The sequence below is a fragment of the Macaca nemestrina genome, chromosome 10 (assembly GCF_043159975.1).
Source record: "Macaca nemestrina isolate mMacNem1 chromosome 10, mMacNem.hap1, whole genome shotgun sequence".
NCBI classification, from domain to species: Eukaryota; Metazoa; Chordata; class Mammalia; order Primates; family Cercopithecidae; genus Macaca; species Macaca nemestrina.
Window position 1 is genome coordinate 82,043,266 of NC_092134.1, and position 14,588 is coordinate 82,057,853.

General features: G+C 49.8%; 1 protein-coding gene across 4 annotated transcripts in view; it reads left to right on the top strand.

The window, feature by feature from the left end:
- LOC105474345 (polypeptide N-acetylgalactosaminyltransferase 6) overlaps positions 1 to 9,998 on the top strand; it is a 41,564-nt gene extending 31,566 nt beyond the window's left edge. For all 4 annotated transcript variants that reach the window (XM_011728933.2, XM_011728926.2, XM_011728927.3 and 1 more), the window contains 6 exons: positions 500 to 617; positions 2,012 to 2,212; positions 3,057 to 3,188; positions 3,468 to 3,569; positions 5,251 to 5,403; positions 6,715 to 9,998. In XM_011728933.2, coding sequence (XP_011727235.1) covers positions 500 to 617; positions 2,012 to 2,212; positions 3,057 to 3,188; positions 3,468 to 3,569; positions 5,251 to 5,403; positions 6,715 to 6,828 — 820 coding nt within the window. In that variant the 3' untranslated portion in view covers positions 6,829 to 9,998. The remainder of the gene's footprint in view (positions 1 to 499; positions 618 to 2,011; positions 2,213 to 3,056; positions 3,189 to 3,467; positions 3,570 to 5,250; positions 5,404 to 6,714) is intronic.
- Positions 9,999 to 14,588: the final 4,590 nt, after the last annotated feature.

Below are 14,588 nucleotides of genomic sequence, written 5' to 3' on the forward strand. Positions count from 1 at the left end.
GAGTCAGCCCAGCTGATAATATTCATTCATTCATTCTTCATGGTTTGAATCCTGCCTATGTTCAAAAACAATTTCACACAGCTTCTGAAAGTTGAGTATCTCCTAGGCTCCAGGCACTTTGCTGCCAAAAAGTAACTAATGATAGCTTTAACCTCTGTGACTAGATTGAACTCTGGGGGAATGGGATCTTTCTCTGTTCTGTGTGTCCATCATGTAGCACGGGCCCTGGTGGCCAGTGTTACGTGCATCCTAGGTTGAACGAATCAATGAGTGCCTTTTAGAGGATAATTACATATTTCCTTGACCTGGTCCTAGAAGGGGAAGAGGACATAGTAAAAGCTAAATGATGAGTGAGTTAGTGGACGAGGGGCTGCACGTCCTGAGAAAGAGGATAGGAGGGGGAGGTAGGTTAGGAGGGGAGTCCACAAACAGCTTTCCCCGCCAGGCTCCGCTCCTCCTCTCCCAGAAGATGCACATGCTTCTCCCTCTGTCTCTCCAGATCCCCGACGTTTGCTGGTGGCCTCTTCTCCATCTCCAAGTCCTACTTTGAGCACATCGGTACCTATGATAATCAGATGGAGATCTGGGGAGGGGAGAACGTGGAAATGTCCTTCCGGGTGAGAGTGAAGAGGGCTTCGGGGGGAACCACAACATCCCAGGGGACAGCTTGAGAAATATTTCTCAGGCAGTGGTGGCATCAGGGACATCCCATCTGGAACTGAACTGGAAAGGGTAGCTACTTCCCAATGTGGCTCTGCCTCTTTTCTGCTCCCCGTGTCCATGGCAGTAGGGCTTGGGCACTCAGCTTGGACAGCTCAAAATAAACTACTAGGCACAACTTCTCAGAGGGAAGGAATAATAGGGGTAATGAGGACTGGACATCTGGAGACTGGGGACTCTTTTGCGATGTCTGTGGGAAAGGGTTAGGGTGAAGATAGAAACAGGTTAGTATGTTCACAACTAGGGCTAGAAAAAAAAAAAAAAAAACAGATCAGTAACCAGTCATCATCCTTTTTCTGGAAAAATCAGGCTCCCCTTCCCAGTTCAAAGGACATATGCCCTGGTAACCTTTGAAGTTTCCCTCCCTATGCTCAATAAGCCCTTCATAACAGTTAGAGAAGATGGTGGCCCTAACTCTGGTGGACCCCAGAACCCTGAGAGATTCCAGGAATTAGGCAAATCAGGATTAGGTCAGGAAGAAAGGATTGCCTCTCCCTGAAACCTACACAAATCTCCTTGCCATGGAAAACTAATTAGTAAGTAGATGAGTTCATTTATGAAGTCACCTCTCATGGTGCCTGATGAGTATTAAGCACATAATGGATGCCTGCTGTTACTATAATGATGATGTATTTCTGTTGCTCCCACACTAAACTGAATAACAACATACCTTCCCATCTAAAACCCAAGAGAGAAACCAGTGGAAGGGATGTCTTCAGCCAGCCCACCAGCATAGAAAAGGGTCACCTGCCAGTCACCCCAACTCCCAGCAGCCCAATCCTAGGCTCCTCCGTGAGCCTCTGACCTCTGTTGACCCTCCTAGGCAGCCAGTGTGCTAAGGGCCCAGGTGACTACCACTGGCCACCTAGCAGCCAACTATCCTTGCTATTAATTAACACACTGATGCTCTGGTTTTTATCACCTGAGCGAGCTGATAAACTCACATTTCCAGGTCAAAAAGCCAAGTGATCAGAGCTCAGAGTAGGTATACAGGCATAGGGAACAAAAATTAACCAGCAGGCTTTTCCCTAAAGTGGGCCTTGGTAAACACAGGACCCTGCAGTCTCTCTGTGCTTAAGTCAGAGTGAACCAACATCAGAAAGCCTGAGATTGTGTAGTCATGGCCTAGGAAGAAGCCTGGTCAGTCTCCTTTTTTCCAGGGAGAGAGAGCAGCATTTGCCCAAGTTCTTGGACCTGGGATCTGGTGCCCTGGGAATAGAATAGAGCTGCTTGTGGGGACACTGTCCCACCTAGCCCGCTGAAGGCCTCGTCCTGTCTCCTCTTACATCAGGTATGGCAGTGTGGGGGCCAGCTGGAGATCATCCCCTGCTCTGTCGTAGGCCATGTGTTCCGGACCAAGAGCCCCCACACCTTCCCCAAGGGTACTAGTGTCATTGCTCGCAATCAAGTGCGCCTGGCGGAGGTCTGGATGGACAGCTACAAGAAGATTTTCTATAGGAGAAATCTGCAGGCAGCAAAGATGGCCCAAGAGGTGAGAAGAAATGGTCCTCAGAGAGGTTTAGATGAAGAGAAGTATGGCCCCCAGACCCTGTTCATGGGCCTAATGGCTGGGGCCCACCTCATCTCTACCATCTGGTGCCTCCCTTCACCCTCAGGGAGGGAGGCCCAGGAGAAGGCCACAGGGCACATAGTTTTTGAAAGCTAGAGAATGTTGTCCCTACGCATAGAGTCTCTGCATCCCTTCGGAGGGGAAGGGAGGGAAAAGAGATTTAGGGGAAGAGCCTCTTACAGGAGGAATGACTCTGAGAGCCTCGGCATTGGGGAGTGGGACATAATTGTCTGGGGAGTCACAAGAGATGGACCGATAAGCAGGGGACTCCAAAGCTAAGGCGGGGTGTTTGGGATTGGATGTGAGGCTGGGACAGTAGCTTCAACAGGTCCTGAGTGGGAATGAACATGAGAGACAGTAGTCCCAGTTGCTTTATACTATCTGCACTACTTCAGTCTAGACAGAAAGGTCAAAGACTGGTGGAACTGGCTGGGTGTGGTGGCTCACGCCTGTAATCCCAGCACTTTGGGAGGCTGAGGCGGGCAGATCACCTAAGGTTAGGGGTTTGAGACCAGCCTGGCCAACATGGTGAAACCCCATCTCTACTAAAAATAAAAAAATTAACCGGGCATGGTGGCGTGTGACTGTAGTCCCAGCTACTCGGGAGGCTGAGGCAGGTGAATCACTTGAACCCAGGAGGGGAAGGTTGCAGTGAGCCGAGATTGTGCCACTGCACTCCAGCCTGGGTGACAGAGTGAGACTCCCTCTTAAAAAAAAAAAAAACAACTGGTGGAACTGATCCTTAGGGGGCTGGCTTGGTTGACAGAAATCCTTCGGTGACATTTCGGAACGACTGCAGCTGAGGGAACAACTGCACTGTCACAGCTTTTCCTGGTACCTACACAACGTCTACCCAGAGATGTTTGTTCCTGACCTGACGCCCACCTTCTATGGTGCCGTAAGTCTTGAGAACCAACCTGCCTGCGTGGGAGGTTCCCTGCCTGCCCCACAGAGGGGTTCAGTCCTGCCCGTTCCAGCCTCTGGGGCTCTGCAGCTCACTTTGCTGTTAGCTCCAGGCATGTGGGTTAATGCACAGAGGAGAGAAATGACAGGGGAAATCCAGCCATGCAAATTTGTTGCAGTTGACTGGAATTTGTTCCAGTGGGGCCCCATACCACACAGGAGGAACCTCCTGACTGTGTCATCCTGCTTCCCCTCTCTGCTCACCCTTCTGCAGATCAAGAACCTTGGCACCAACCAATGCCTGGATGTGGGTGAGAACAACCGTGGGGGGAAGCCCCTCATCATGTACTCTTGCCACGGCCTTGGCGGCAACCAGGTATGCAGCCCACCCATCTCCGGAGCATTTCCTCTCCTCACCAGCTCCCTTTCTCTACCCTAAAGAGTCCTTTCCTGAGGACTGGGAGGGAGGAGATATGATCCCTGCCCTCAGGAAGCTTCCAGTCAGAGGAGAAGGCATAACACACACAAGGTCTGAATAAGGGACATCCAGAGAGAACGAGGCATTGGTGCTGGGTGTGAGAAGGGGATGGGAGGGCCGGGCGCGGTGGCTCAAGCCTGTAATCCTAGCACTTTGGGAGGCCGAGACGGGCGGATCACGAGGTCAGGAGATCGAGACCATCCTGGCTAACACGGTGAAACCCCGTCTCTACTAAAAATACAAAAAATTAGCTGGGCGAGGTGGCGGGCGCCTGTAGTCCCAGCTACACGGGAGGCTGAGGGAGGAGAATGGCGTAAACCCGGGAGGCGGAGCTTGCAGTGAGCTGAGATCCGGCCACTGCACTCCAGCCCGGGCGACAGAGCGAGACTCCGTCTCAACAAAAAAAAAAAAAAAAAAAAAAAAAAAAAAAAAAAAAAAAAAAGAAGGGGATGGGAGGGAGGGTTGTTCATCAGAGGAGGCTTGCTGAAGAAGGCTAGCTGCTGGGGGATGCTTAGGGGTGAGGGTGGAAAATTTTCGAGCACATCCCATCACCTACACTCAACTTCTATCTTCAATGCATCTTCTGCCCAGAAGCTACCACTCTGATCCTACCACCTTGCAGTGACCCCAAAACTAGGTGCCCAGCACTAGTAAGAGAGAGGCACTAAAAACAGAGCTGGAGTGGGGAAAGGAGTGGTGTGGGCCGCTGAACAAGCCCGCTGGCATATACAGGTGAAGACAGTCATTCTAGAGCAGTTTCCTGTACCACTGGCCTGCAAGATGATTTCTGGTGGTACACTGAAGAACATTTTTTATTTTAATAGTAATTTATTAGCAAAAATAGAACAAGCATATCACATGATTTCACTGATGTTACTTAAAATAAGGCTAAGTTAAATTTAATTTTAATCTAATTTAAAGGAAATGTGATTAGGCACAATAGCTCACATCTGTAATCCCAGCACTTTGGGAGGGTGAGGCAGGTGGATCACTTGAGCCTAAGAGTTTGAGACCTGTCTGGGCAACATAGCAAGACACCCTGTCTCTATAAAAAATTTTTAAAAAATTAGCCAGGTATGGTGCCACACCCCTGCAGTCTCAGCTACTCAGGAAGCTGATGTGGGAGGATCACTTGAACAAAGGAATTCAAGGTTGCAGTGAGCTATGATTATGCCGCCACACTCTTAGCCTAAGCAACAGAGCAAGACCCTGCCTCAAAAAAAAAAAAAAAGCGAGAGAGAAAGAAAATATATCGGTTGGGCACAGTGGCTCACACCTGTAATCCCAGCACTTTGGGAGGCCAAGGTGGGAGGATCACTTGAGCTCAGGAGGTTGAGACTAGCTTGGGCAACACAGAAAGACCCCATCTCATAAAAAAGAATTTTATATATATATAATTCCAGTATAACCCTGATATGGTAACAATCCTGAAGGCAGCACATAAATGAGTAAAGTCTTGGCATGGCCTCACATTCACTCTCCTCCCCAGGAGACCATGCATGGTTGACAGCTCAGGGCAGGTGGCTTTGGAAGGCTGGGGGCAAACTCTTCCCCCTGCTTCTCTTGTCTTGATTTCCAGTACTTTGAGTACACAACTCAGAGGGACCTTCGCCACAACATCGCAAAACAGCTGTGTCTACATGTCAGCAAGGGTGCCCTGGGCCTTGGGAGCTGCCACTTCACTGGCAAGAATAGCCAGGTTCCCAAGGACGAGGAATGGGAATTGACCCAGGTGAGTTGGTATCCAGAAAGCTCAGAATCAAGAACTTGAGGCCGGGTGTGGTGGCTCACTCCTGTAATCCCAGCACTTTGAGAGGCCAAGGCGGGTGGATCACAAGGTCAGGAGTCTGAGACCACCTGGCCAACATGGTGAAACCCCATCTCTACTAATAATACAAAAATTAGCTAGACGTGGTGGCCGGCGCCTGTAATCCCAGCTACTCAGGAGGCTGAGGCAGGAGAATTGCCTGAACCCAGGAGGCGGAGGTTGCAGTGAGCCGAGATCATGCCATTGCACTCCAGCCTGGGTGACAGAGCGAGACTCCATCTTGGGAAAAATAAAAAATAAAAAAAGAACTTGAGGCCACATCTGCCCATCTATATTTTCTTAATTTTCTTCCTGAAACGCCATGGGGTGGAGTAGAGCAATGTAGAAGGTAGGTGAGTGTGGGCGTGGCAACAGGCAGGGTTCTTGGGGCTTAAAGGGTATTTGGTGATGACTGATGTAAAAATGGGGTGAGAGGTTATGGTTCATGGCTAGCTCTGCCACGGTTGAAGCATTTTTAGGCTGAACCCAATTAGAAGAAGGTGAAGAGTCATTCATAGTTCCTGCTTGTCCTCTGTGTCCTAGGCTCAAAGCTAGGCACTCACATACCTGGGTCCAGTTAATCTTTCAGAGGCTCTTTCCAAGCAGGAATAGTCACTGTTTCTACAGATGAGCTGGAGCCGGAGGAAGCCCAGCATGTCTGTGACTGGCCCAAGACCCACCACTAGTAAATATCAGGCCTGGGATTCAGCCCCAGATGGGTCTGACTTGAAAGCATGGGCTCTTTCCATTACACCACACTGCTCCAGGATATGCCATGTTACCGCCACCATGCTGAGCTCAAGCCAGCACCCCGAGTGAGCCTCCCTACTTCACTCCAGCTTAGGAAAGAGGAACCTAACCTGGAGGCTGCAGGGAAGGGAGCAGCCTAAACATAATGCAAGGCAGAAAATTGGAGGTGGAGCAGTGACCCTGGGTCTGAGCCTAGCCATCTGGGGGCGGGGGAGGCCCTGAAAGCATTTTTCTCTCAGCCCACGATCTTGTCTTTCACCATTTCATCCACTCAGGCTGAAGCTGGGGATGGGGATTTGGTACCAGATAGAGATGGGAACTCAGGAATGTGTCTCATGAGAGGGCAGGAAAGGAATGGGGAAGTGTCTTCTTTGTGCCTTGTGGGGTTCCCTTGGCCTTTTATCAATTGTATCCCATCGCATTGTCCCCGGTAGCACTGTTAGAGGTTTGTGGCCCAGATTGACCCTTTGCTCTGTCATCTTTTAGGATCAGCTCATCAGGAACTCAGGATCTGGTACCTGCCTGACATCCCAGGACAAAAAGCCAGCCATGGCCCCCTGTAATCCCAATGACCCCCATCAGTTGTGGCTCTTTGTCTAGGACCCAGATCATCCCCGGAGAGAGCCCCCACAAGCTCCTCAGGAAACAGGATTGCTGATGTCTGGGAACCTGATCACCAGCTTCTTGGGAGGCCGTAAAGATGGATTTCTAAACCCACTGGGTGGCAAGGCAGGACCCTCCTACTCCTTGCAACAACATTGGGCCCATTTTCTTTCCTTCACACCAACGGAAGAAACCATTAGGACATATATTTAGCTTAGGGTTTTCCTGTTCTAGAAACAGAGGCTTCCAAAGTAGGGAAGGTAGCTGGGGGAGGGTTCAGGGCAGCAATGCTGAGCTCAAGAAAAGTACTTCAGGCTGGGCACGGTGGCTCATGCCTGAAATCCTAGCACTTTGGGAAGACAAGGTGGGAAAATGGCTTGAGCCCAGGAGTTCAAGACCGGCCTGAGCAACATAGTGAGGATCCCATCTCTATGCCCGCCCCTGCCCCCTCACCAAAAAAGAAAAATAGCTGGGCATGGTGGCTTACGCCTGTAGTTGCAGCTACTCAGAAGGCTGGGGTGGGAGGATTGTTTGTGCCCCGGAGGTTGAAGCTATAGTGAGCCTTGATTGTGTCACTGCACTCCAGCCTGGGCAACAGGTGAGACTCTATCTCAAAAAAAAAAAAAAAAAAAAAGAAGAAAAAGAAGAAGAAAAGAAAAGAAAAGTACTTCTACAGCCATGTCCTGATTCCTTGATCATCCAAAGTACCTGCAGAGTCCAGTGAAATGATATTTTTTGGCTGGGCACAGTGGCTCACACCTGTAATCCTAGCACTTTGGGAGGCCAAGGCAGGTGGATCACCTGAGGTCGGAAGTTTGAGACCAGCCTGGACTACATGATGAAACTCCATCTCTACTAAAAGTACAAAAATTAGCTGGGCATGATGGCACACACCTGCAGTCCCAGCCACTTGGGAGGCTGAGGCAGGAGAATCGCTTGAACCCAGGAGGCAGAGGTTGCTGTGAGCCAAGGCCATACCATTTCACCCCAGCCTGGGCAACAAGAGCAAAACTCCATCTCAAAAAAAAAAAAAAAAAGTATATTCTAACAGATGGATCAGAGGTCTGAGAGATCCTCCCTTGCTAATATTACCCAAAGTCTGTAAATTATTTACAGATATCTCCCTGACAGGTGTCCTTTATCTTACTTTATCTGTACAATAATCCTGTGGAAAGACAGGACAGAAACCACTGTGCCCATTTTACAGATACAAAAACTGAGACACAGGTAAAGGGGCTTGTCTGTAGTCCCATAGCTAGCAGATGGCTGGAGCCAAGACTGAGGTTTGTTCTTCAATGCTGAGCCAGGGCTCCTTCCACTGCACCACAAGAACACTAGACCACTTGCCACCAGCCTTCTTGTTCCCTCTTCCTCCATTCTGATCATTTCTAGCTGGCTGGCCTCCACAGAGCATAGGAAAACAGAGCCAGGGCCAGGCGCGGTGGCTCATGCCTATAATCTCAACACTCTGGGAGGCCGAGCCAGGTGGATAACCTGAGGTCAGGAATTAGAGACCAGCCTGGCCAACATGGTGAAACCCCATCTCTACTAAAAATATAAAAATTAGCCGGGCATGGTGATGCACACCTGTAATCCCAGTTACTCGGGAGGCTAAGGCAGGAGAATTGCTTGAATCCAGGAGGCAGAGGTTGCAGTGAGCCAAGATCGCGCCACTGCACTCCAGCCTAGGCAACAAGAGCAAAACTCCATCTCCAAAAAAAAAAGAAAAGAAAAGAAAAGAAAAACAGAGCCAGGTAGCTACTGTGAAGACAGCACACTTAGGAATCCTGGGATGTTAGTGTTAAAAGAAAGCTCCTAGAGCCAGTGATTCTCAAGTTTGTCCCAGAGCCCTTTTTTCTAAGCCCCATATGAAAGGTAGATTAAAAAAACAAAGTAGCATGAGTGAAATTAAGAGAGGGACAGGCAACGCCTTCCAGCCCCTAACTTCTAAAGGTCTGGAAGCACAACCAGAAAATCATGTAGCCCAACCCTATCATTTTCACATTATGAAACTGAGTCCAGATATGTTAATCTGTCCAAGGTCACCCAACAAGATATCAGTAGCCCTGGGGGTAAGGACTCTGATAAGGCGCGGGAGGGTCCTGGAAAGCCTGAGGCAGGAGGAAGAGTGTGCAGAGTTGAGCGTGTCTGGAAGGCTGATCCACTGCTGGGTCTACATCAAGGCCCCATGGGGAGCAGACCCGGCTGCACATGGCTCTTTTGCTGGAAGAAGAGCATGGCTGTGCAGAGGACTAGAATTTCATCTGGGAAGGCTTCTTTGGACTGTCAGTAGCAGGATTTCACCAAATGAGGGTGCTATGGGACCACAGTTGTCTCTTGTTCCCATGCAACTCAACCCTGCAGGAGGCCTCCCACATCCCTGAGAGCCTTCTGGACCCTGTAGAGGAGATATTCTTGGGTAGGCCAGCCAAAAGGAGAGGAGAGAGTGGCCAGGGTACAACCTGGAGTAGGGAAGGGAAAAAGTTCCCAGAAAGAAGAGAATTGGATGAGAGGTCTCAGTGGAAATAAAGGTTTTCTGGCATTGGTCAAGGAAACTCACGTTGTGTTCCTCTTACCTGTGTTGTCCCTTAGCCGAATTAGTTGATTTGGGCTATGAAGAACCACACACATCTGAAAAGTTCTGTTACAGTCACTGTCTCGTGTCCCTAAACATTCTCTGGACCTAAATCTAGCCTGTGTATTGTGTCAAGCACGTGGAGACGTGAGACATGAAACGAGGTCCTGTCCCCGTGGAACTCACACGCTAAATGTAAGCAAATCATGGCAAGCCTGGAGATGCTCCAAGAGGTGCTGGAGGAGTTGGAGCAATTCCTTCCACTTAGGGAATCCGGTAAGGCCTCACAAAGATGGCAATGTTTGACCTACGACCTCGGAAGACGAGTCCTCAGATGGGAAGAGCTCAATAAGCAGAGATGTCACAGGCAGCAGCCTGGCAGGAGCAAAGCCACAGAGGACACGTGGCCCCAGTGGGTCTGAGAAACCCAGAGGACACTGGGGTGAGGGAGTGATGGGTGTAGAAGCTGGAAGATCAGAGTTACATTGTGAATTTCAGGGGCCCTAGGCACTTTCGCCTTCACGGGGCTCTTGCTCCATTCAAAAAAAAATTAATGTTATGACTATGTTGGTATAAAGATGAATGTAATCCAGGTTGATTGTATTTTCTTTATTTACTCTGGTTTTAAAAGAAGCTAAAACATTGCTATGGGCCCTGGGCACTGCACCTACTGGGTAACTCAGCCCTGCAGAAGAGTGGGTTGGGGCCCAATTGAGAGAGGCTTTGGTAGGTCCGGTAAGCCACAGGGAGTCATGGAGCCTAACCCTAGCCTTATTCTTGGTTGCATTAAACATCCAAACGTGGATCCCAGTATCCCTCATACTGTCTATGGTATCACCCAACAGCTCCCCAGGCCAGTCATATGATGTAGCCCAACCAAGGTGCCCAGCTGTGTCAAGAAGGCTCCACCTGCCCCCAAATAGCATAGCACTTCCTAGGTGCAGTCAGCCAAGAGTTACTCCCAGGGAGTGGGAGATGCAGCAGGAGGGAGACACAGGCTGTGCCCAGAGAGTAGGTCTGGGTTCAGGGATGAGGGGAGGACTAGGGAAGGGAGGTGGTGGAGAAGAGGGAGAAGTGTTGGGAAGGCTCAAGAAACTAGCTTCAGCCAGGCACCAATGGCTCACAACTGTAATCCCAGCACTTTGAGAAGCTGAGGCGGGCAGATCACTTGAGGTCAGGAGTTCAAGACCAGCCTGGCCAACATGGCGAAACCCAGCCTCCACTAAAAATACAAAAGTTAGCCAAATGTGGTGGCATGCACCTGTAATCCCAGCTACTTGGGAGGCTGAGGCACAAGAATCACTTGAGCCAGGGAGGCAGAGGTTGCAGTGAGCCGAGATTGCATTCTAGCCTGGGTGACCGAGTGAGACTCTGTCTCAAACAAACAAACAAACAAACAAACAAGAAACTAGCTTCTTCATGGCATTTTCCTTAGTCAAGCCTGGCCTGGCCGTTAACAACACCCGTATTCTTCCTTAAAACCCACCCCTCTGACCATTCTCAGCTAACCTAAGGCCCCTACCTGTTAAAACCCTGCTGCTAGCCCTGTGTTACTGTCTCCTGGCTCTAGGAGTCTCTCACTCTAGCATTAAAGAGCTAAGCCTCTCTGGGGATCGGCTTCCCACATGAGGAGTATTGGGGCCATTGCCACAAATAGCTAGATGTCCCAGAATTTATTCTTATTTTTAATTACCAAAGTAATACTATGCCAGCGTAGCCAACATATCAAAACCCCATCTTTACTAAAAATACAAAAATTAGCTGGGCGTGGTGGTGGGCACCTATAATTCCAACTACTCACGAGGTTGAGGCAGGAGAATCGCTTGAACCAGGGAGGTGGAGGTTGCAGTGAGCTGAGATTGCGCCATTGCACTTCAGCCTGCGCAACAGAGAGAGACTCTGTATTAAAAAAAAAAAAAAAAGTAATACTGTGGAGTAGTCAAGTGATCTAGAAAAGTCAGGTTTAAAAAGGTGAAATTTGCTACTTGGGAGGCTCAGGTGGGAAGATCGCTGGAGCCCAGAAGGTCAGGGCTGCAGTAAGTTGTGATTGTGCCATTGCACACCAGCCTGGGCGACAGAGACTCTGTCTCAAAAAAATGATAAAGCTGCATAGTATTCCATAGCAGAGTTAAACCTTTTTTTCAGTCTTTATTCAGTCTTCCTCTACTGATAAATACTTAGTTTTTTTCCAATTTTGCAACAAGCTTTGTGACAAACTATACTATAACCCACAACCTTGAACATTTATTTTTGTGCCTGTTTCATTTTGAGACTGGGTCTTGTTCTGTCACCCAGGCTGGAGTGCAGTGACACAATCATGGCTCACTGCAGCCTCGATCTCCCATGCTCAAGGGATCCTCCCGCCTCAGCCTCCCGAGTAATGGGACTACAGGCATGTGCCACCATGTTTTTTTCATGTTTTGTAGAGACAAGTTCTCATTATGTTGCCCAGACTGGTATCAAACTTCTGGCCTCAAGCAGTCCTCCCGCCTTGGCTTCCCAAAGTTCTAAGATTACAAACATGAGCCACCATGCCTGACCAGAGTTTATCTCAAAAGAATTCATTCCTAGAATCGGCATGCAACGTCAGAAGAAATGCAATGCCTTAAAATTTAAGTCATTGTCTGGCCAGGCGGATGGCTCATGCCTGTAATCCCAGTACTTTGGGAGGTTGAGGTGGGTGAATCACTCGAGCTCAGGAGTTTGAGACTAGCCTGGGCAACATGGTGAAACCTCGTCTCTACAAAAAATACAAATATTAGCCGGGCATGGTGGCTGGCACCTGTAGTCCCAGCTACTTGAGGGGCTGAGATGGGAGGATCGCTTGAGCCCAGAAGGCAGAGGTTGCAGTGAGTTGAGATCATGCCACTGTACTCTAGCATGGGCAACAGAATGAGACCCTGTCTTAAAAAAAAGAAAAAATTTAAGCCATTGTCTAGGCCTAACCCTAAGAGTAATAATTTTTTTTTCTTTTTTTTTTTTTTTTTTTGAGATGGAGTCTGTCACCCAGGCTGGAGTGCAGTGGCACAATCTTGGCTCACTCCAACCTCCACCTTCAGGGTTCAAGCAATTCTCCCTGCCTCAGCTTCTTCCCAAGGAGCTGGGATTACAGCTCCCAAGTACAGGGATTACACCACCACGCCCGGCTAATTTTTGTATTTTTAGTAGAGACGGGATTTCGCCATGTTGGCCAGGCTGGTCTGGAACTCCTGACCTCAGGTGATCCGGTCCTGCTGTGATGTCAAGAGGTAACCTTCAGGAGGCCCTCAAGCCTCCTCTTGGACTCCTCATCCTGGGGCTAGAGGCCAGAGGAAGCAGGGAAGTGGGAGGAGAATGACAAAAGAGGCCTTGGGTTCCCTAGCACAGCTCACCCCTCTTCCCTGAGGTTCACTTTGTGCCAGACGCTGAAGGGCAGGCTGGAGAGCAAGCTCTTCAGGTTATCTGAGCAACAAAGTGCAACCACCCTGAACAGCTTAAGACCCTGAAAAGGTGACTGTGCAGATTCCTTCAACCCAGGCCTCTCCCACCCCTACAGCCATGAAACTTGGATTCTGGAGTGTTCAGGCAACAAAAGCCCTGGGTGGGCAGGTGATGGTCCTGCTTCTGTCTAGCTTTCTGGCTTCTCCCTGCCTAATTCCAAACCCTGTGCGTTGCTACCATGACTGCTGCACCCAGCTACCAGTCCTCTGCTCTGGAGCCTGCAGTGGCTCTGATCATTTTATGGCCAACCCAAGGGTCCTCTGCCCACCTCAAGGCACATTGCAACTCCTTTCTCTCTCTTTTTATTTATTTATTTATTTTATTTTATTTTATTTTATTTTATTTTATTTTTGAGACAGAGTCTTGCTCTGTCTCCAGGCTGGAGTGCAGCAACCTCCGCCTCCCGGGTTCAAGTGATTCTCCTGCCTCAGCCTTCCGAGCAGCTGGGAGTACAGAAGTGCGCTACCATGCCCAGCTAATTTTTGTATTTTTATTTGTTTTTTTCTGTTTTTTTTTTTTTTTTTTTTTTTTTTTTGAGACGGTGTCTTGCTCTGTCGCCCATGCTGGAGTGCAGTGGCATGATCTCAGCTCACTGCAAGCTCTGCCTCCCGGGCTCACGCCATCCTCCTGCCTCTGCCTCCCGAGTAGCTGGGACTACAGGTGCCCACCACCACACCCCGCTAATTTTTTGTAATTTTTTAGTACAGGCGGGGTTTCACCGTGTTAGCCAGGGTAGTCTCGATCTCCTGACCTCGTGATCCGCCCACCTTGGCCTCCCAAAGTGCTGGGACTACAGGCGCTCACCACCACACCTGGCTAATTTTTTGCAATTTTTTAGTACAGGCGGGATTTCACCGTGTTAGCCAGGGTGGTCTCGATCTCCTGACCTCATGATCTGCCCACCTTGGCCTCCCAAAGTGCTGGGATTACAGGCGTGAGCCACTGCGCCCGGCCAATTTTTGTATTTTTAGTAGAGATGGGGTTTCACCATGTTGGCCAGGATGGTCTCGATCTCTTGACCTTGTGATCTGCCCGTCTCAGCCTCCCAAAGTGCTGGGATTACAGGCGTGAGCCACTACGCCCGGCTGCAACTCCTTTTTCTTTCTTTTTTTTTCTTTTTTTTTTTTTTTTTTTTTTTTTTGGGACGGAGTCTCGCTCTGTCGCCCAGGCTGGAGTGCAGTGGCGCGATCTCGGCTCACTGCAAGCTCCGCCTCCCGGGTTCACGCCATTCTCCTGCCTCAGCCTCCCCAGTAGCTGGGACTACAGGCGCCCACAACCGCGCCCGGCTAATTTTTTGTATTTTTAGTAGAGACGGGGTTTCACCGTGGTCTCGATCTCCTGACCTTGTGATCCGCCCGCCTCGGCCTCCCAAAGTGCTGGGATTACAGGCGTGAGCCACCGCGCCCGGCCTTCTTTTTTTTTTGAGATGGAGTCTTGCTGTGTCTCCCAGGCTGGAGTGCAGTGGCGTGATCGCAGCTCACTGCAAGCTCTGCCTCCCGGGTTCACGCCATTCTCCCGCCTCAGCCTCCCAAGTAGCTGAGACTACAGGTGCCCGCCACCACGCCCGGCTAGTTTTTTGTATTTTTAGTAGAGACGGGTTTCACCATGTTAGCCAGGATAGTCTCGATCTCCTGACCTCGTGATCCACCCGCCTCGGCCTCCCAAAGTGCTGGGATTACAGGCTTGAGCCACCGCGCCCGGC